The sequence below is a fragment of the Moschus berezovskii genome, chromosome 8, assembly GCF_049115385.1.
Source record: "Moschus berezovskii isolate FMDL1 chromosome 8, NW_MosBer_1.0, whole genome shotgun sequence".
Taxonomy (NCBI): domain Eukaryota; kingdom Metazoa; phylum Chordata; class Mammalia; order Artiodactyla; family Moschidae; genus Moschus; species Moschus berezovskii.
In genome coordinates this window covers 60,793,472-60,815,218 of record NC_142467.1, presented here as the reverse complement: position 1 = coordinate 60,815,218, position 21,747 = coordinate 60,793,472, and the positions used below count along the sequence as shown (strand labels likewise).

The 21,747-nt window shown below is 43.7% G+C and overlaps 1 protein-coding gene across 1 annotated transcript in view; it reads right to left on the bottom strand.

The window, feature by feature from the left end:
- NRG2 (neuregulin 2) overlaps positions 1–20,707 on the bottom strand; it is a 201,196-nt gene extending 180,489 nt beyond the window's left edge. Inside the window, exon 1 of the mRNA XM_088838631.1 lies at positions 19,856–20,707. Within this exon, the coding sequence (XP_088694757.1) occupies positions 19,856–20,558 (703 nt within the window). The 5' untranslated portion in view covers positions 20,559–20,707. The remainder of the gene's footprint in view (positions 1–19,855) is intronic.
- Between the last annotated feature and the right edge of the window lie 1,040 nt (positions 20,708–21,747).

Sequence of the window (21,747 nt, the reverse complement as noted above, 5' to 3'; positions counted from 1 at the left end):
AGTGTTCATTAAGTAAATAAAATCACTACCAGACTCATCATTTTCCTCCATAAAATTACTTTTCCTCACAAGTTCTCCATTTTTGCTAATGGCACTATGATTTTCCCCAGTTTTCCAAGATTAAACCTTGACCCCTTTCATGCCTGCTACCCAGTCCCTCACCACATCTCACAGAGTCTGGGAGGAAATAGGATAATTCACCTGCCTCTTCTCCCAGGTTCCATGCTTCAGAGACTCTATAATTCTCTCCTTGATCTCTCAAGCATCTGTCTCTCCCAAGACCCAGTCCACTCTGAATTGTGTAGACAAAGTATTTGCAAACATTCCTCTCATATCATATCTCTGCACCAGTACCTACAATGGCGCCATATCACCTCCAGACCCAAGTCCAAACTCCTCAGCCAGTCTCTGGAGACCCTCCTTAATCCAGTCCTGCCCTCCTGTCCTAATCTTATCTCTCCTATGTCTCTACCCCATTAATCTCTTCATGGTTCTGGAAAGACTTTTTGCTTCTCTCTGCCTCTGCTCATATTGTTCTTTTGGCCTAAAAACATTTCCCTTATCCTCCTAAATCCCCTAAACCTATTCATTCTTCAAAACTAACTTTTAACCCTGGACTTCCCTGATGGCACAGAGGATAAGAGTCTGCTTGCCAATGCAGGGGACACGGGTTTGATTCCTGGTCTGGAAAGATTCCACATGCCATGGAACAACTAAGCCTGTGCACCGCAAATACTGATCTCACGTGCAGCAACTACTGAAGCCCACGCCTAGAGCCTGTGCTCTTCAACAAGAGAAGTCACCACAATGAGAAGCCTGGGTCCCACAACAAAGAGTAGCCCCCCACTCACTACAGCTAAAGAAAGCCTGCACAAAGCAAGGAAGACCTAGTGGCCAAAAATAAATAAAATAAAACGCTGATTAAAAAAAATTAACCTTCAGATCGAACACCATCCTAGAAAATTTCAGCCCTCATCAATCTGATTGAATCATCTTTGAATTCTACAATCTATTTTCCCTTTTGCAATTATTATATACTTTTGCTTTATATCACTTTTTATTGATTCATGTAAATCTGATATCCCCAAGTAGACTGTAACCTCTCCAGAACAAGATACATGACTACTAGACGTCCCCAGCATCCTTCAAAGAAAAGAACAATGGAGGAGCTAAAAATACAGATCTATTAGCCAACATTTGATGATGAACTTGCCTCTCCCTTTTCTTTGGGAGGCAGGGAGAGGAAAAGAATGGGACCGCTTACCCATCCAGCTGATCCTATATGCTGTATTCACAGATGGTGTGGGCAACCCTACCTGGGGAATTTGCTATAGCCAAAAAGCCTTCTCTCTCTGTTGACAAACGCCAACAATCACTGTAATCTAGGCTGCCATATGGTTCACCCAGCTCTGTAGCAAAATCAGTTTCTTGGGGATATGAAGAGACCAAGCAGGCTAGCTCTCTGATCTATGGCATGGAGGGAGGTCACCTTGAGCCAGCCCCACCACAAACAGGAAGGCATAGAGTGTCCAGGGCAAGTCAAAGCTCAAGAAGATGCAAAACCCGCATTCCTGAGACCCCTGTCAACTGCACCTATTCCTGGCCTGGAATCCTGCAACCTGAGCCCAACAATTCCCCTCTCACAAGACTCTTGAGACTCCCCAAGAGAAATCCACATGTGGGCAAGGGCAGACAGAAGATGTGGCCCTGCTCCCACTGTCTAGAGAGAGTGGCCCAAAGTTGTAGTTTAATTTCTGTCTTCCTAGCATCTGGTCCTGAGGGCCATTAACAGAGTAAGATAATTTCATCCCTGAGCCAGCTGTCTTAATTTAGGAGGGACACTCCCCATTTTTTGATCAACTATTCATCATTTTCCCCATTTTCCCTCCTTTGTGGATTTCAAAGGCAGGAAGAGGTCAGGCCTCATCATCTTCCTAAATTGCCCTTACCCCTCCCATCTAATTATCACAATCATAGACTTGGGGAGACTGTTTGCATTTGATACTCAGAATGGAATATAGGGCAAGTCCAGCTTTAAGAAAGCAATTTCGCACTCCAGGCATCCATACGGTCCCTCAGCCCAGGATTTGCTAGAATTTTCAAAGTAAAACTATAAACCCAGACAGGCTCTATTTTGAGGGCATGACTTACCCAGTTGGCTTGAAACAACACTCTCTCCACCCCACTTCTCACAGCTGAAGAAGAAAGCCCCATTTGTCAGCTCAAAACAAAGCCCAGGGTAAAAGAACAGCCGGCACAAGGTCATACAGAAAGCTGTGGGCTGAGACTGAACCGGGGAGGCTGATTTCAAGGAAGGACGCTCATCATTTGAAAACAAAACAACAAAAACACCTGACAAAGCCTGAATAGTCTCCTCTTCTTTAACTAGGGACACCGCCCAGATTCTCCTCCTGGCCACCTAAAAGAAGCTCCTGTCACTTTTGACTGCTTGATTCAGATTGCAATTTTGCCACCCACTTGTCCCGAGTCACCCTGTCTACATCCTAAAGTCTTAAGCTCCTACTCTTCTGTGGCAAAGCAGAAAGCTCTAGGTACAAAGAGGACCCTGGATAAATGACTTGCCTTCTCTTAACTTGAGCTAATTTTGAACCAGCTCTCCTAGCCATGCTCCTTGGGTATAGCACATGTAGGTAGCTAGAATCACATAGGAGTAGAAATCATTTCTTCACTCATTTCCCCCTCAATTAATATTTATTGAGCTCCTATAGCATGCCAAGAACCATGAAAGCAATAAGGATACAGTGATACACAAAACAGTGAAATTCTTCTATCCCTGGATAATCTTCCTAAGATACTTCCCATAGAGGGTAACAAAACCCAGACTCCAATCCATACATCAGGAATGTGGTATTTTTTGTTATAAACAGCAGCAACGATGATGGTGTAAGAATCCAGTGTAGCACTTTGTAACTAAACCTGCCCTCCCAATGTCATCTGAAGTGGCTGCCTCAGTTTACCATGTTCATACCTCTACCAACATATTACATACTTAGACCAATCTCCTTCCATGCACCAGAGGTTTATTCCCAATTGCCAGTTCTAATCCCAAGGTAAGATCCATTCTCTTAAGTCACCAAGCAGTTATTAGTCAGTAACTTATATCAGTTCATAAGTCACCAAAAAATAAGTGAGATATAGCCTTTGCTAAGTTCCATATTGTACTCAAGAAGCTCACCATCCAGAGGACCTTACACACATACTCTTTCCCCAACCAATTGCGCTAAGCAGTAGGATAGACCATTATGATCACAGAAGGAGTATGAACTGCTGCAGAAACATGCCACAGTCCATTTGGACTGAGGGGATCAGAAAAATTGTTGAGGAGAAGTGAGACCTGAGCTCAACCTTGAAGAAGCAGGAGGTTAGCAACTGACAGAGAAGGAAAGGAAGAGCATACCACACCAGAAAACATAATGTGCAAAAGCACCAAGGAAGAAAAATATAAGAGGTGTTCAAAATTTTTAAAATAGTACATTTTGGCTATAGCAAAGAGTAAGTGTGGAATAGTGGGCTAAAGGCTTAATGGCAGGTAGAGGTTAATTGTGGAAGGAGTTTTCTCTTTATTCTATTTATTGAAGATTTCTGGGTTGGACAGTGAGAATTACTTTGTTTTAGAAAGCAAATTTCATCAATAGATGGAAGAGAGCAGAGATTCTGAAAATTGGAAATTCCATTTAGCAGCCACTGTGGCAGCCTAAGTGAGATTTAAGTACCCAACTAGAGCCTACTGAATGAAAAGAATTAGATTGAAGATACCTGCAATAGTAAAAATTGTCACCACTTGACAGTGTATTATATACAGAGGATGGAAAGGAACCAAAGATGATTTTGCAGATTCATTTTTTTTTTAAGATTTTTTTTATGATGATAATTTTTAAAGTCCTTACTGAATATGTTATAATAGTGCTTCTGTTTTATATTTTGGTTTTTTGGTCGTGGGGCATATGGGATATCAGTTTCCTGACCAGGGACCAAACCCACACCCTCTGCATTGAAAGGTGAAGTATTAACCACTGGACCGCCAGGGAAGTCCTAAGTTTGCAGTTTCTAATGACTTGGAAGAGTAGATGGATTGTTGTTATCTAAGACAGGAGTGTCCTAGACAGAACAGGATATAGTAAGGAGACTATAATGAGCTTAATTTGAGATGTGAATTGTATCCTTTGTTAAGACCTCAGAAAGGTCAAAGACAATGCCTCAAATAATCTCTGGGACTTGTTTCTGAGACCAGTCCCTTTCCATTAAAGAACTCCTTTAGCCTGAAGAAGAGTGTCCTGCAGCAGCCTACAGGAAGCTCACAGTAGAGAAGTGCTTCTCTTGATAAGATTTGTTGGTATGGCTTTTGTCTAATGTAAGGAACCTTGATAAGATTCACAAGCAAACCACAGATTTTTAAAAAGACGTATACTATAGGAGTACCACCATAAGCTTAGACTAAAAGGGACCAAACAGAACAAAATGAAAAGCTTTTGGGCCCCAAAATATCTACAAGTAGGAATCAAGCTGAGTGTACTGTTCAAATTTTTATTTTCTATGTATTATGATGTTTTGACATCTTAAAAAACCATTTCCAGCTGGAGAGGGATTGCCCCTTCTAGGGCTACCCAATTCTTAGAAACAGCAAAGCACTCAGCCAGGAGCACGCCTTTGATGTATAAACTAACCAGTCCAGAGCCCTGCCTCCTCCATCTGCCCTGTAATCATTTCAGGGCCAGGTACCAGGAAACCAGGGACCACCCCTATAACTTAGAGCCCACCAAAATCATTCAAACTAGCCAGTGCTAATCTGTTCACCCTGCCCTGACTTCCACTCTCCAAGGAAACTCCAATAAATTTCACCCTAATGTTTTGCTCTCTTTCCAGTCTTCTGCCACCTGACCAAAACTTGGTAATTCCCCTGTGACCCTGTGTGGCATGCAGTGACCCCCATCTCTAGGAGCAATGAGTACAGTAAACTTGTTTTTCTGTGTGCCTCTCCTAAGTCTCCTCCTCTTGTGGACACATTTGACTAGATACCACCTAAAAGAATACAGAACTGAGAAAACTGCTTAGCTGCAAACACAGACTACATTTTATGGAAAAGGAATGATAATTAGAGGGCAACACCATGAGCCCATTGGGTAAATCCAAAAGCAGTGGACACTCATCCCCAGGCAACAGGACTGAGCCCTACTTGTGTGCCAGGTTGGATTTCAGAACTGCTATGGACCACAACTGCTGGTCCTTCTCTTTCTAAATGAGAACATCTACCCAGATAGAAGACTAAGGAGATATAACAACTAAATGTGATGTGGGATCCTAGACTGGATCCTGTATCAAGTAAAAGCCATTAATAAGACAACTGGCAAATTTTCAACAAGATCTAGAGATGAGTTAATAACATTACATCAATAGTATTAATTTCCTGGGTTTGATCATTTTATAGCTGTCTAATTTGGGGAAGCTGAAGAAAGAGGATCCTTTATAATTTTGTAACTTTCTTATAGATTAATTTACTTAAAATTTCAAAATTTTAAGTAAAAAATAAAGTCATTTAAAAACATTCAAGTATTCAGTTCAGTTCAGTTCAGTCGCTCAGTCGTGTCCGACTCTCCACGACCCCATGAATCACAGCACGCCAGGCCTCCCTGTCCATCACCAACTCCCGGAGTTCACTCAAACTCATGTCCACGGAGTCGGTGATGCCATCCAGCCATCGCATTCTCCGTCGTCCCCTTCTCCTCCCGCCCCCAACCTTTCCCAGCATCAGAGTCTTTTCCAGTGAGTCAACTCGTCGCATGAGGTGGCCAAAGTATTGCAGTTTCAGCTTTAGCATCAGTCCCTCCAATGAACATCCAGGATTGATCTCCTTTAGAATGGACTGGTTGGATCTCCTTGCAGTCCAAGGGACTCGCAAGAGTCTTCTCCAACACCACAGTTCAAAAGCATCGATTCTTCGGCGATCAGCTTTCTTCACAGTCCAACTCTCACATCCATACAGGACCACGGGAAAAACCATTGCCTTGACTAGATGGACCTTGGTTGGCAAAGTAATGTCTCTGCTTTTTAATATACTTTCAAGGTTGGTCATAACTTTCCTTCCAAGGAGCAAGCGTCTTTTAATTTCAAGGCTGCAATCAGCATCTGCAGTGATTTTGGAGCCCAAAAAAATTAAGTCTGACACTGTTTCCACTGTTTCCCCATCTATTTCCCATGAAGTGATGGGACCAGATGCCATGATCTTTGTTTTCTGAATGTTGAGCTTCAAGCCAACCTTTTCACTCTCCTCTTTCACTTTCATCAAGAGGCTTTTGAGTTCCTCTTCACTTTCTGCCATAAGGGTAGTGTCATCTGCATATCTGAGCTTATTGATATTTCTCCCAGCAATCTTGATTCCAGCTTGTGCTTCTTCCAGCCCAGCGTTCCTCATGATGTACTCTGCATAGAAGTTAAATAAGCAAGGTGACAATATACAACCTTGATGTACTCCTTTTCCTATTTGGAACCAGTCTGTTGTTCCATGTCCAGTTCTAACTGTTGCTTCCTGACCTGCATACAGGTTTCTCAAGAGGCAGGTCAGGTGGTCTGGGATTCCCATCTCTTTCAGAATGTTCCACAGTTTATGGTGATCGACACAGTCAAAGGCTTTGGTATAGTCAATGAAGCACAAATAGATGTTTTTCTGAAACTCTCTTGCTTTCTCCATGATCCAGCGGTATTACTAGTTTTTAAAAGGAAGCATCTGTAGCAGTTATCCTGTGTCTATACCAGCATTGTATTGGAGGGCAGATGATTTATCTCTTTAATTGACAGTCTTCAGGTCAAGAGGAACAGCATTTGAATTGCTGTCCCCAAAGAACCTCATGAAAGGAGTCTCATCTGCACCCAGATCTAATCTGGATGATGGGACCCTGGCTCTTGAGCCTGAACTTGATGCCATATAGATGAGACTTTTTTAGGGAGGAGGGTCTCAGTGAGGATGAGTTTTGTTTTGTTTTAATAAGTAAATATGCTACTACAATGGACTGTGAATGCAGTGGCCAGGATGAGCATATTTTTCATGTGCAAGGAATAGAAATAATTTGTGACCAGAGGGCAGACTGTAATGGTTTGAAAACATGTCCACAAATTCTTTGACAATCCTTCCATCAAGATGTAAAGTCTAATTCTCCTCCCTTTGTATCTGGTCAAGCCTTGATAAACTCCCTTCCAAGAAACAGAATGTGGTAGAAGTGATACTAGTCACCTCTGAGGCTAGATCATAAAAGACAGTACAGCTTTTGCCTGGCAATCTCATGGGATGCTCACTTATGGACTTTGCCACTGTGTTGTGAGGAAACCCAGGCAAGGTTGGTCCCTAGCCTTCATTCCCAACTAAGCTCCCAGAAGAGAACCAACCAGCATCAGTTGCTAGACACGTTAGAGAGGAAAACGGGAAATGACCCAGTCTCACCTACTGTTTGACTGCTCAGCTACCATCTGACCAAAAAATACATGAAAGACACTAAACCTCCTAGCTGAGCCCAGTCAATTCCCAGAACTCTGAATAACAATAACGAATAAAGATTGCTATTTGAAGCCACTGTATTTTAGGTTGGTTTGTTATGCTGCAATGGATAACTGAAACAACATGCCATTGGCAGTTGGAAACTGGAACTCAGCAAAATTAAGGGACTTTTTTCAAGTTCACATTGCTGGAAAGGAAGAGTCAGGATTTTAAGAAAATATCAGTCTGAATCCAAAGCCATTCTTTTCAACTAACAATAAATATGACAATAATAGTAATTGTAGCTTGTCTGCATTGAATGTTTTCAATCTAAGCAGCCACCAATCTAAGCACTTTACATAAAGTAAATTTAAAGTAAAAGTAACTCACTTAATCTTTATCACAATTCTATGAGATAGGTATTAAAATTAGCCCCACTTTACAGTTGAGGAACCTGAGACACAAAATGGTCAATCAACTTGCCTAAGGTTATATAGGGCTTCCCTTGCAGGTCAGATGGTAAAGAATCCACCTGCAATGTGGGAGACCGGGGTTCGATCCCTGGGTTGGGAAGATCCCCTGGATGAGGGCATGGCAACCCACTGCAGTTTTCTTGCCTGGAGAATCCTCATGGACAGAGGAGACTGGCAGGGCTCCATAGGTGACAGTCCATGGGGTCACAAAGAGTCGGTCACGATTGAACGACTAAGCACACACATATATATAGCTAATAAGTCATAGAGACAAGATTCACTCTTCACAGTTGGCTCCAGAACATTCAGCCTTAACCACTACACTATATGGAGCTGAAACTTCAAAATGGATTATGTAAATTGAGAAGAGAACCAAGGACGATCTGTTAGGAAACATAACAAAGTGCTGAAAAGAAAGAGAGTCAGTGATGGAAGGATCTGAGAAGGAAGCGGAAGAGGAAAGAACCAAACATTATATCTCCAAAATACTGGAGGAACCACAGCAGGATCCACAAACCAGTTCAGTCTTTACGGCTGGACAGTCAGACACGAATGAGCACACACGCATGCAGGCAGAGCAGCACTACCAGCCCTTTCTACTCTTCCTCTCACAGAAGCGATGCTCACCCCTACTCTGGAATTATGAGGCTGTTTTTTAACTTCAGAGATGAGAAAAGTAAACTCTTATACGTTCTTTAAAAAACATGGTTCATGACCTTAGCCCGCTGAAGACCATCAAACCCACTGGACATGTGTGCATGTGTGCTAAGTCACTAAGTTGTGTCTGACTCTTTGCGATCCCATGGACTGTACCCTGCCAGGCTCCTCTATCCATGGAATTTTCCAGGGAAGAAACTAGAGTGGGTTGCCATTTCCTACTCCAGGGAATCTTCCCAACCCGGGTATTTTACCCCATCTCCTACAATGGCAGGTTGATCCATCAACAGGGAAGTCCAAACCCACTAGGAACCTTTATCAGCTTGATGTTTTCTTCCAGATACAGCACAAAGTTTCAAGTGATCCCTTCATAGAACTAATGTAAAACCAAATGCTTTAATTCTTACTTCTGTACAACAAGCTCTGGGCCTGGTACAGACCCTTCACCAGAGGCCCTGAGGCTGTGACACCGCACAAAAGAAGCACAAAGTCCATCTTCTGTGTGGGCAAAGGCAGAAGTTGGGGTAAAACTGGCCAAGGTGAAAACAGTATTCCCAAGGGAAACAGACTCAGCTCCAGCTCCCATATGCCCTCTCAGTTAGCTGAGTGCAAACCACGAACAGTGGAAACCTACTAAGAAACAAAGACAGCAAACTCCCAATCTGAGGGCCACCCATGTGCCTCCCTTCATCCTACAAATTACATTCTTTCCCAGCAGCAAGGAGTGTCTCTCAGAGGTGGTTAAATCTTGCTCTGTCTAAAGTATTTTACGAGGCTCCATATCCTAGGATTTTCCCAGTATTGACCAGAATCACTTGGGCCGAGCCCCAGAGGTGCCATCTGAAAGGGTTTATTGTCAGTACTTGGCCAAGACAATTTAATCTAAATGTTACTAAGAGGCCAGTGAACGCTACTAGCCTTTTTGGAGAGAGCATTTTCTTTTGAAAATGAGACCTAAAAATATGGGAGTTTTTCTTTGAAAAGCCCCACATTTTGTCTAAAAGAACTGGACCTAAGAGAAATTTAGACCAAGTTGTTAGGTATAGTTCCACCTGCATAGGTACCTATCTCTTGCCTTGTTCCTATTTTCTCACTAGGTCCATCAGACATAAAGTCCAAGGAAAGACTGGGAACTTTGTACTAGAAATTTCTGGAAACTTCTCTGCTTCTTGGCTGAGGGATGGCTGTTACATTTATGACATAGCAAGTATGACAGCAGTCCTAAGTAGAAAGGCTGGAGCAAGATGGGATATGGTGGGAGGGGTAGAACACCAGGTAAGAGGGTCTCAGAAGTGAAACCCATCTAACAGAATGAAAAGGAAACCCTTTATGAGGGAGCAGTCATATAGACAGCCTTTGGAAGCCCCAGTGTCCTTTGAAAGAAACTCTTCCTTTGTGATTCTTGGTTTCACTCTGTAATAAATAAATCATGTCATGGTGTGAGACTCCATTCTTCCTTTTAAAAACATTCTTCTCCTTCAAATTTTTATTATTTTTCTCTGAAAAACAATCAACCAATGACAATGTTGGGAAAGCTGCCCTGGACATGGCCCTACTGTTACTTTATTTCTCACTCAGAAACAGGAATTCAGACACGGCAGATCATCTACTTAATCCACCTGTTCTGTCCTGACTGCTAAATAAACTCTCTTCTCTAAAGTCATATAAAATTATTCCAGAGAAGAGCCATCAACTGGGTAGTGCTTGTGAAATTCATTAGCGGCTTAAGCAATATGGTGAGGAGCTATACTGAGATTATATATACGGCCACAGGTACTAGTGAAAAGGACTCTGTCTTGAGGAAGCTGAGGGCCACAGCCTTCGACAAAGTGATGACTGAGAGCCCTTAGGAACCCTGAACTGGAAAAGAACTCGCTCTAGAGAGGACCCTCCCACCCCCACTCAGTAATTTAGCAAAGCAGATGTGGCAGAAAATGCCTCGTTTTAAGGAAAAGGCCAAAGAATGAACATGCTAAAAGAGAGATGTGAAGAAACACTGGGCTTCTACTCCATACACTTTCAGAAAAAAAGAGTGATCCAAGAACCTGTACTGGCCTCCAGAAGTCCCCAAGCTGCCTAAAGGCAAAGAGGTACAACCACTCCCAATTTTCCATCTCAGTTTACTACAGCCTGAAGCATGAACTGGCCAGAGTAACAGAATCCAATTGGCCATTCCAGTGAGAGACCAGGAGACGGAATATCCAAAAAGCTCATATGGCAAGTAAAACTGAAGAATTTTGCAGAATGCAAACTAACTAAAAGACAGGAATGAAACACAAGCAAAAATATTGACATGTATGAGGAAAACCATCTAGAGATAATTCTAAAGCTCAAGAACAGAAAATTACTCACGAGAAGAAACTATGGACTATCAAGGGAAAAAACAAAACAAAACCCTGAAACATAACAGAGCAGCAAAATTCTGCCTTTTATCCAAATGTCTGAAGACATTTCCCATAGCTAGTCTAGTCCCTTAGCCTGAACTGACATTTGAGGACTCTCAAAATCTGTCTAGGACAAAGTTATCTTACTTTGTGATCTAAAGCAAAGGTCTAACTGCTCCCTTACTTAGCAATAGCCAATAATCAAATATTTACAAAACCAAGTCTTAAGTTTCAGGCCCCAAAGATCTTATAATCAGGAGAAGGAGCTAAGACACCGACCCGTAGCAAGATAATTAGCAGTTCATGGCATTAAATGATGTGTCATACAAGTGGTAGAGGCCATAAACACTCAAAGTCCAAGAATAAGAAAAAACAGTACTTCTTGAGGTCAAGAATGTGTGGCCAGTCTAGGATCTGAGGGGTAATAATACCCAACAGATATTTAGAGGAAGAATCCAAAGCAGAGTCTTTGTTCTAAAACATTTAAAGAGCAAAGCTTCATATTTGCACTGGGTTCCAACGGGTGCCACACATCAATTAATTAATTAAACCCCACAAGCTCCCCAAATGCCACCTGTTACATGCCACCACCTGTACCCTCTCTGACCCAAGAGAGCCATCAGACCCAGCCCAGCCCAGTGCAGAAACAAGGAAAGAAAGAGTATGAATGATTCAGTGTAAACCCATCCCCAACTCTGGAAACCCCCAAATCAAAGCAGGATGAATCAGGGACCTGCTTTCTTTGAAAGAAAAAAGGACGCTTTCAGCCATTTTCCAGGGACTTTCAGCAACTCCTCCTAACAACAATACAATGTAAGATAAGACCTGCAGAAGTAAAAGAGCAGCCTGGCAGGACTCTTGAATGTGAACCCTTGGGTGACCCCACAAGCATGATGAAGTTTTGAAAGGGTCAATTTGGAGTCTGAGTCTTAGTCCTCCCATTGGTGAAACAGAGAAAAGCAGTTTCTATCCATGGGCTTCTCAAAAGATTGACCACATAGACCCATGGACACACTAAAATTTGTAGCTTACTTGGGACCTCCATAGGACCAGCATTCATATCCTGGACTCTCAAGGGCTTCCCTACAATGAGACCACAGATATAATACAGTTGTCACTAAAAATTTCTCCCCTTGTCTGCCTCCAGTCCTCCAGAACTTAGTATTTTCACTTACTAGTTGCTCACGTTGGTCTAAGTTAAGAAGATTTTGTTAATAACACTTATTGAGCAAATGCTGTATTATTTTACATGCATTATCTCATTTAATACTCATAGCAATCCTATTATGAGCAATCACTATCACCATTTATAGAAAACTAAGATACAGAATGTAATATGCCCAACATCACCTAGTCACAAAATGTAGAGGATGGTTTCTGAACTCAGGTTCACTTGGATGTAGAGCACAAACTCTCAGTCATTACACTATATTTAGCAGACTTTTTTTTAAAGATGGGCATCTATGAAAAACCTTCAGTTAACATCATACTTAATAGTGAAAGTCTATAAATGTTTTCCCCCAAAGAACAGGACAAGGATGTTCATTTTCATTACACTTATTCAACATTATACTTGGCAGTTCCAGCCAGTGGAATAAGGCAAGAAAAAGAAATAAAGGCAAACAGATTAGAAAGGAAAAAGCAAAGCTGTCTCTTTTTTTCACTGACAATATAGTCATGTACATAGAAAAAAATCCTTAGTAAATCTACCTCCCCAAAAAGGGTTATTCAAATGAATAAGTGAATTTATTAAGGTCACAGGATACAAAGTCAATATTTTAAAAATTGTTTTTCTATATGCTAGCAATGAATAAGTGGAAAACAAAATTAAACAAAAATGCCATTTACAAAAGCATCCAGAAAACATGAAGTACTAAGGAAAAATATGTAAAAGACTCATTTACTGAAAACTACAACACATTACTGAGCTGCTTTTAACCTAAGCCTTCAAGTACTACTTCCATAATTACAAATAAACTCATCAGTCTAGCACTCAAGGTGGGTGGAAATATCATCCTAATTTACCTCTCTAGATCCTTTGCCCATTTGTCCCTTTCTTCCTGGTTACTTTGTATACTACAAACATGCCCCTCTGCTACTGAGAATGCTATTCTGTTTATAGGAAGTGATTTAATCAATTAGTTCATCTCTATCCATAAACCACCTCCACCTCATCTGTCTGACTCTTAAAATCCCATCTCAAATTACTTATCAAGGAAACTTTAATCCTCTAACCAGATCTTTCTTTTATGACTCTTGCCCTCCTTCCAAAAGCACTACATTGGTATATCTTATAGCATTTATCATATGCTAGATTGAATTACTGTTACATCTTTATACTTTTAGATTATAAACTCCTTGGTGACAGGGACTGTGTCTGATGCAGCTCCCCCAAAGTACCTAGTTCTTTACACAGAGCACACATTCCAATACTTGTTGAAGCAAACACTTCAAAGATGGAAATGAAAGGAAGTTCTTTTAGTAATAATACAACTTCTAGGATACCAAATTGCATCACTGTCACAAATTAATGATGTCCTGACTTTCCCATGGGCTGGACCAGGTATTTAGCCATGTGGTAACCTTACTTTCTTTCGATCCTGCTGCTGCTGCTGCTGCTGCTAAGTCACTTCAGTCGTGTCCGACTCTGTGTGACCCCATAGACGGACGCCCACCAGGCTCCCCGTCCCTGGGATTCTCCAGGCAAGAACACTGGAGTGTCTTTCGATCCTAAGTAATGTTAATTCAGCTTTGCTTCTGTTAGTTGGACCAACATCAAGATCAAGACCAAGTAAAACATCCTAGCCTAAAGGACAGATCCTCAATCTGTACAAACAGACGAGGGAGGGAAGGAGGTGGGGAAGCCAAAGTCCTAAGTACAAGGCAGGAAACAAAGGAAAAAGAGAACCATTAAAGATTCTGTTTCAGAAGAGAGAATAAAAAGAAACCTGAACATCACATCTTGGGGGTCTGTGTTGCTAGTGGAATAAGGAAACTCTCTAGGATACCTGTGCCTCGGCTACTCTGGAAACATCTTCAAGGGCAAATGGAATGTTAACCATCTCCAGCCCCACCCCAGGAGGCAAGCAGCACAATCAGGTTCTGAGCTGAGGCGCAGAGAAGAGCTACAGGCTCTGTCCCAGAGACAGTCCCTGGAGAGGCTGTTTGGATCTCACTGCATGTACAAAGCAGGAAGGGAATGTTACTTTAGAATGGAGCTTGCATGCCACAATCTGCCAGCAGCAACTAGCCAGAGCAAGAAGGCTCCTTGACTCAATCTCATTTCATAATTACCAAAAACATCACAGCTGATTAGCAGCAAAAGCTCTCAGTCAGAGTGACTGTCTTTTGACCCCAGGTTGGCAAAAGCTTCCCAGCTCTTGATCTGGGTACAGCACATCCTCTTTCATGTCATACTAAAGCCTTTTAATCATCCTCCAGGTTTGCTTCAGTTCCTACAGCTTGCTTGAAACGCTGCTCACCAAGATCATCCGTGTGTACTGTTGTTTTTAAAGGAATCTACTTAAATTTCACATGACAGTCATTTTTTCAAACTTTTCATAATGCCCAATGTTCATTTACTGTCCCAATTTTCTAAAGTTTCCTATATCATCTCTTGAAATTCAATGTACATATTCCAATAAGTAAGTGGGAAGGATTAATTCACAGGAAACAAGTAAGACAAAAATCCCCATTTCACACACATTCATCCAAACTCAAAATTTGGAGGGAAATTCCCTCCTTTACTTTTAGTGTAACTTACACTAACACCACCTCAGATCCTGAAAAGAAAGTCCCAAGAACAAGTGTCAAAGACTACACAGGGGAAAATTCATTGATACTGAGATCATCACTCCTTTGTTGATCACAAGTCAATGACATCACAAGTCAATGTTCAAAACTGCCACATGCCACTAAGCCAATAGGCTTCAGAGGGTTAAGAATGCCCACTGTTTAGGTTTGCATATTTGCTTTAACCCTACTTATCCAAATGGCAATTCTTTGATCCTCTGAAAATTTAATACTACATTCACGTCAGTTACCTTAATGTACTTCAAAATTGTGTTCAAGTGGCCAATTCCCTGTGGATTCCTACCAGCTGTACACGAATATGATCAAAATCAAATTCTTTGTCAGCAACTGGGGTCTTTGGCTTCTAAGTGAGAATTAAAGCAATCAGGCACTGAGGAGTTTTCTCTTCCCATATATGGGATCATATCATGTGATTTCCCACATGGACACTATTGTGAGATGACCTACCAAGAGTGTAAACAGCAGCAACTGCTGTGTGAGTAGAGCTGCTGCCCTAAAGCTCAGAGACAAACCTTTGCATCTTCTTTCGAGCATCTCAATTAAGACTCACTCATAAAATGCACTGTCATGGAAAACTTCTTAATGGCAAAGTATCTGAAAAATAAGTTGGTATTTTTATTCCTTACCCTAGGGTTATATTTGTAAGGCAGGATACTGGTTGAGATCTTGGATTAGGTTTTAAAAAAAGTTATATATATACTACTGGGGAAGAATTTACCATAACATTGACTTAATAGAAAAATTAACATTCTCCATCTGTTAAGAAAAAATATAAGATTACTTTGAAAAATATTTTGCTTTTAGGGAAATACACATTTCAAGAATATGTAATAATTGCCTAAGATCTAGGTAGCTGAGGACAGGGGTAAGAAGGCAACTTTTCACTGTATATTCTTGTGTGCCTTCTAAATTTTGAGCCATATGAAGGTTTTACATATTCAAAATATAAATACAATCTTATAAGGGAAAAGTTAATGACATGTTTCCTATTAGAAACTGAAATTAAAATATCCCAGATAATAAAAGATAGTTAAGAGCACTGGGACCAAGAAGAAGTTAGTCATCTACTTAGTTAATATACCACTCCCTCTAGCTCCCAGATCTTTTGTTAATTCAAGCTGATAGTTATTTTTGTTCAGACATGGGAGTTGGGGGAGGTGATAAACTGCCCTCTAAAAAAAGGGGGGGGTCTTCTCCAACAAGATGTAGATTCTCCACAAATCCCATTAACACTAATCAGCATAATGATTAAGCACATTGTGGTTAAGTACTCTAGTTGATAACAACTCCTTCAGAAAAAAAGGTTCCCATAGCGACAGGTAAGGGCTTATCATCAAACTCAGCTTTTCAGCACCAGACTTGATGTCACTGATAGGAGAAATAAGACTGGTTTAGTATTAATCTGGAGACCTGCTTTTTGAACTTCACTTGACTTCATCCATTCAAAAGACACCAATGAGAATCCCTCTGTAAACCAGGGGCAGTACCAAACACTGAAGGGCAGGAAAGCTAGGAGAAAGACCTCAAAGATAAGATATGGTTCCTGCCCCAAGAATCCCTATGGGCTGAGAAACTGCAAGAAATAATGACATTATAATGATAATTCTACCCTTAAATCTATAACCAAGCTTGTCCTCACTACTAGGACTGGTCAGTTTCTAATCTACTTTCACTTTCCCATCTTCTAGCTGCAGCACAGCTGGGTTTCCAGCTGGCTGGGGAAGAAAAGATTCTTTAAATAAACAGCATTTTAAAAATATGCGGTTGCTTTTGCTATACTGAATTTTGTGGACCACCTTGCTCTAATATGTGAATCTGAGTGCCATATTAATTTAAACTATTCTAAAGAACATAAAGATCCCCAGGAATACACCTTTTCTATCTTTAACAACAAAGTACACTATACATTGGAAGAAAAAGCCAAATCAGAAAGCCCCAAATGAAGAATGATCTTTCTTAAAAAAAGAAAATTATATTTATTGCATCTATTCAATAATGAAACAATTTAAAAGCCATATACATATAGGAGAGCAACAAGAAAGGGTGTGATTAAGCCAAAATATATGCAACCATCATTAAAAATGTAGGACTATTTGCAGAACAGGATGCTTTATAGCATTGTACAGAATTTCTAACCCCTGAGAGTCCTTTTCAAATCTTTTTCCTGTCCTTCCCTCAAAAGGCACAGAAAACACATCCATGTATGTAGTCTTCTGAGAAATGCAAAGATTTTACTCCACTCTTTACCACCAGAGGTAGTAATTTGGGATGAATGATACACATTAGATCTATAAAAAAGGCCTCTCGCAAATACTGCTATTCCAGGAGGACTTCACAGGCTTCAAGTCAACATTTCATACTTGTGGTAAAATTACTCACTTACGAAGACCTTTATCTCTCCACAGGGCACCTTGTCCCCAAGTCCTGGCCCACCAAAATACAGCTTTCTGAAAGATCTCCCTAGGAACCATCTCTCTCAGAACCCAGACAGTTCAGAGCTGAAACTGGCTAAACAAAGTAACAATTCAACCACAGTTGCTCAATATAACGGCCATGATGACAGTTTCCAGGTGCCAGTTTCCCTATTTTGCAATGGGCAGATCTGCTCCAAGGAGAAAATGTTCCCAATGACCCTTTGGCCCAGAGGGCTTTCTTTAGACATAGAAAACAGAAAATGAATTTGTTAGTTATTTCCTGCTGAACACAAGGAAGGTGTTGTGGTTAGTTAAAAAGATTTGCTTCCTTATTTAATATGCCATTACTAGTGCATGTTTTCTTTAAAAACATTGTAGAAAATAAGAAAATGCAGTTTATGCTCAAGTTTTCTCGAGAAAATGTCCTTTAATTTCTAATCTCCTTAGATAAAGCCCCCCAAAACTGATGTGTATCTATTTACCATCAATCCAAAGCAAAAATTTTTGTATTCTAAAATGTTTACTCCCATACATGTTCCTGCCCCTTGATAATCTGTGATGTGAGGGCCTTCCCATTAGCAGTGTTTGCAGCCCTAAATTTATCTTTCTAGAACTACATTACACATGCTATGTTTACAAGATGATCACAACCTAAAAGTGAACTATATTTCTGACCCCTAGGTCTTTCATGATCTCCACATTCAACTATTAAGCTATTAAACACTCACTAAAACCAACAAGATATAACTGAGGGAAGAAGGGGGAACAGAGGAGCAAGACAGGGGATGATGGCCACTGGGGCTTGGTGCACCAGACTGGGGATCAGGCAGTGATGCACACAACGCACACTCAGGAGCAACTCCCTGAAACCAAAACAGAAGCTGTCCTTGGACAAGGTTCAGTAAATGTTTTTACTATCTATTTCTCGCTGCATAATACAGTTCCACAGCTCCCCCAAGGAATCTCAGGGAAAAAGAAATCACTTAACAGAATAAAAAATCAGAAATTCTTAACTGGTCTCAACTTATCATAAAATGTTTCAGAGCATAAAATCAACATTAAAGAGCAGTCAACAATATTGCTCAGAACAATGTCAGAGAGATAAACTGCTGTTATCACCAAAAGTTTCTTTCTTCCTTATTAAGACACTGCAAGATTCTTCTGATTAAAGTGATCACAGTTTAACATAATACCTAGATATACTCCCACCACAAACTAAAATTTGTCTTCTGAAGGACAGGGGCAGGGAGCGGGCGGGGGACGTGCGGTAGAAAGGAAGCTTCCAAAAGTCAAAGGCATTGATCTAGAAAGATGAGGACAGCAAAACTTCCTCTGAGCTGTTACACATTCTTTGCTACTCAGAGTCTTATTTACACTACTCAGAAGCAGTTGGCACACTAGTAAATATACCAACTTCTATGACAGACCAGGGTATCTATCACAGTTCAGTGACTGCACAGCTCGGACACACACTGCAAACATCAAATTCAGCCTTAGTTGGGACAAAATGAAACTCCAATATGAATAAGCACAAGACAGGCTAACACCAAACACTCCAGTCTGGCCACAGTTTGGTTTGAAATAGCTTCCTGAGAAGTAATTACTGGATTCAGGGACAAGGTGGAAAAGATCTTAAACTGACGTTTCTTTGACTTTTGACATGGGAGACTCCATTCCCAGCTGCACAGATCGACAGACTTCAGTGTTGTGTTTCTCATCACCTGCATTCCTGTGCAGCACCCAATATCATGAAGATGAGATATGCAATCAACACATCCTGCGAGGTAAGATGTCAGAGCTGAACTTCACAGCATTCAGGAGAAGTTACTCTATTTCACCCGTCATCACAAGCAACAGACCTAGGAAGATCTCCCAGAAACAGCCAAAAGAGCTGTCTGCTTACTAGTACTGGAGGTTAAGAGAGGGCTGTGCAACCAGCTCAGCAAAGACAAGCGATCACGATGGAGGAAACAAAACAAAACAAAACCCTGAACCACATGGGGGACAGAGAACAGTAGCAGAAAAAGTCCAACTCTGCCTGCGCCAGCGGTGTGGATGAGCTGAGCCCGAAGCCCTGGAGAGGAAGGAGGGGGCGGGGGCCATCATTCCCTAGGAGAACTTGTAAGCGGAGGCCTTCACAGCCTGGGAGTCTGCCCAGCTGCTCCTGCAGACCCTGCCAGCCTGGGCAAGGCAGGCCCTTGGGAGCAGAGCGGGCAAGGCCTCCGAGGGTCACTCCTGACTCACTGAGCTTCGGGCCAGCAACACGCGGACCTCTCCGTTTTTCCTGCCGCTACTGGGCTATGATGGCAGCTTTCCAGCCCCACATGCCATACATCAGCCGCATATCCCTGCTGGCACAGGCCAGCGCGTCCCCCCGCCCCCCAGCCCTGGCACACTTCGAGCCTAATCTTCTTTCTCTCCAACACCAACCCCCTCACCCACCACGCCAAGCGCCCTGCCCAGGGGCAGCCCCACCACCCGTTCTCCCGCCACCCCCCACCCCCACCCCTCACCAGCGGCCCCGGGCGCTGCCAGGCCCGGGCACCTGCAGATACCTCTCGCCCCACCCCCATCTTCCACCGCCTCGCCCCTCCCCCCTTTCTCCAGCAGAGAGAGGGGGCTACTCACCGCAGTCAGTGCACAGGATCTTGCCCACCTCTTTCTTGAGGTTTTTGCCGTTGGTGTTGAGAGGGGCAAAGGCTGTCTTAAAGACCAAGGGCTGCTCCGTGGGCTCCAGGAAAAAGATGTAGCGCTGGTTCCTTTCGAGCGGCGCACAGGAGCCCACGCTGATCACCTGCTCGCGCTGCAGTCCCCCGCTCCGGAGCGGCCACTTGTCCAGCACCTTCACCAGCGCCACCCGACCCGAGGCGGGCGGCTCGCGGGTGCTGTTGGAGCTGGAGCCGCCGCCGGCCGGGGCCAGCCCCTGTACCTTGCCCTCCACCACCACGGGCGCCTTGTACGCCTGGTCCTGCACCGACTTGAGGCTAGGCGAGTAGCAGGCGAGCGACACACCGAAGAGCAGCATAGAGAAGCCGGGGGCCGGGTCGCGCCTCATGCCTCCGGCGGCTGCGGCTCGCGAGCGGGCGGCGGCTCTCCGGGCTGCGAGGCTGCGGGGCTGCGGCTGTTGCGGCGGCCGCGGCTTTGGGGGCGCAGCGGGACGAGAGATGCTGCTGCTGTTGATGTGGCTGCTGCTGCTCCTGCCGCTCTCGCCGCTGCTGCCGCTGCCGCTGCTGCTCCTGTCGCTGCTGCTGCTGTCGCTGTAGCTGCTGCACCGAGCCTTCTCCACTGGCGGCGGCGGCGGCGGCAGCGCTAAGCAGCAAACCTGCCGCATCTGGCCAGGCCATTTGGGGGGCTCCGCCGCTCCGCCGCCGCCGCCGCTGCCGCCTTGGGAGGGGAAACCAGAGCCCGCTGGAAAACCGGAAACAGCGTAACGTTAGCGCCCAGTAGCCCTCCACCGGCGGCCCGGGGAGGTGGCCCAGCTAGGGCAGGGGGGCAGGCTGCGAGCGGGCCGAGATGCGCAGCGCGGAGCGGCGCAGCGCTCCCACCCTGCGCGCCGGGACCGGGAGGAGGATGCGGAGGATGGGACGTCCTCCCACTTGCTCTCTCGCGCCCCCTTTACCCCCGAAGCGAGTAGGGAGCGCGGCTTCTGCAGGGGAAGCTTGGGACTGCACTGCTTTAGTGCCCAGCCTCAGGCCCCGCAGGGAAGCGGGAGGAATCGTGCTACCCTGTGCTTTGGGGATTTATGGGCACGACAGTGGGGGTAGTGCGTGAGCAGAGGGCGGAGTAGAGGTAGCAGATTCTGGTACCGTCTTTTGAAGGTGGGAGTGGGACACAGGGTGAGCCCTGCCTTTGGATATCGGCTGTGGGAGCCCGGAGATGCCACGGCCCGGGAGACTGACCTGCCTCCTGGGTTGTATATTCCCTTCCCCGGCAGGACCCAAGGGGCCAGTCCCTAATTTAGCCCACGGGCTTGGCCCTCCACCACCAGGTGAGTGGCTGGAGATTCGAGTCAGCTGGGGAGGATCCCAGCCCCGTCATTTGGGGAAAGAGTTGGGGCTACCCAACCAGGGGTGGTGGTTAAGAGAGGGTCCAGCCTCCAGGTCTCTGGGCTTTCTCCAGCAGTCAGGTAGAACCAGGCTGCATGCTACACAACCTCATCACCTCCTCCTTCTTTTTTCCCCCTTAAAGCCGCTCCCTAAGGAGGTGGGGGCTTCTTGGGAGCCAACCTGAGAGTCAGAGACGGTCAGGGCCAGAGCTACCCCACAGGAAATGGTTTCTTTCTCAAAGATTGATGCTTGCAAGAGTCAGGAGAGTTTGCTCCACTGAAGCTAGCTTCTGATTTTAAAAGGCAAGTTAAGGATCCTTTCTCACTCTATCATTAAGGAACCGGAGAGTTTTTATTACCCAGCTTATGTCCTTGAAGGATATGGAGCTCAGGAATTCCAGTAAGGTCTTGTAGAATCTTATCCTTGACTGAGGACTGCAGGAAACCAGCCGGAGGACGGAGGACGTCTGACTTG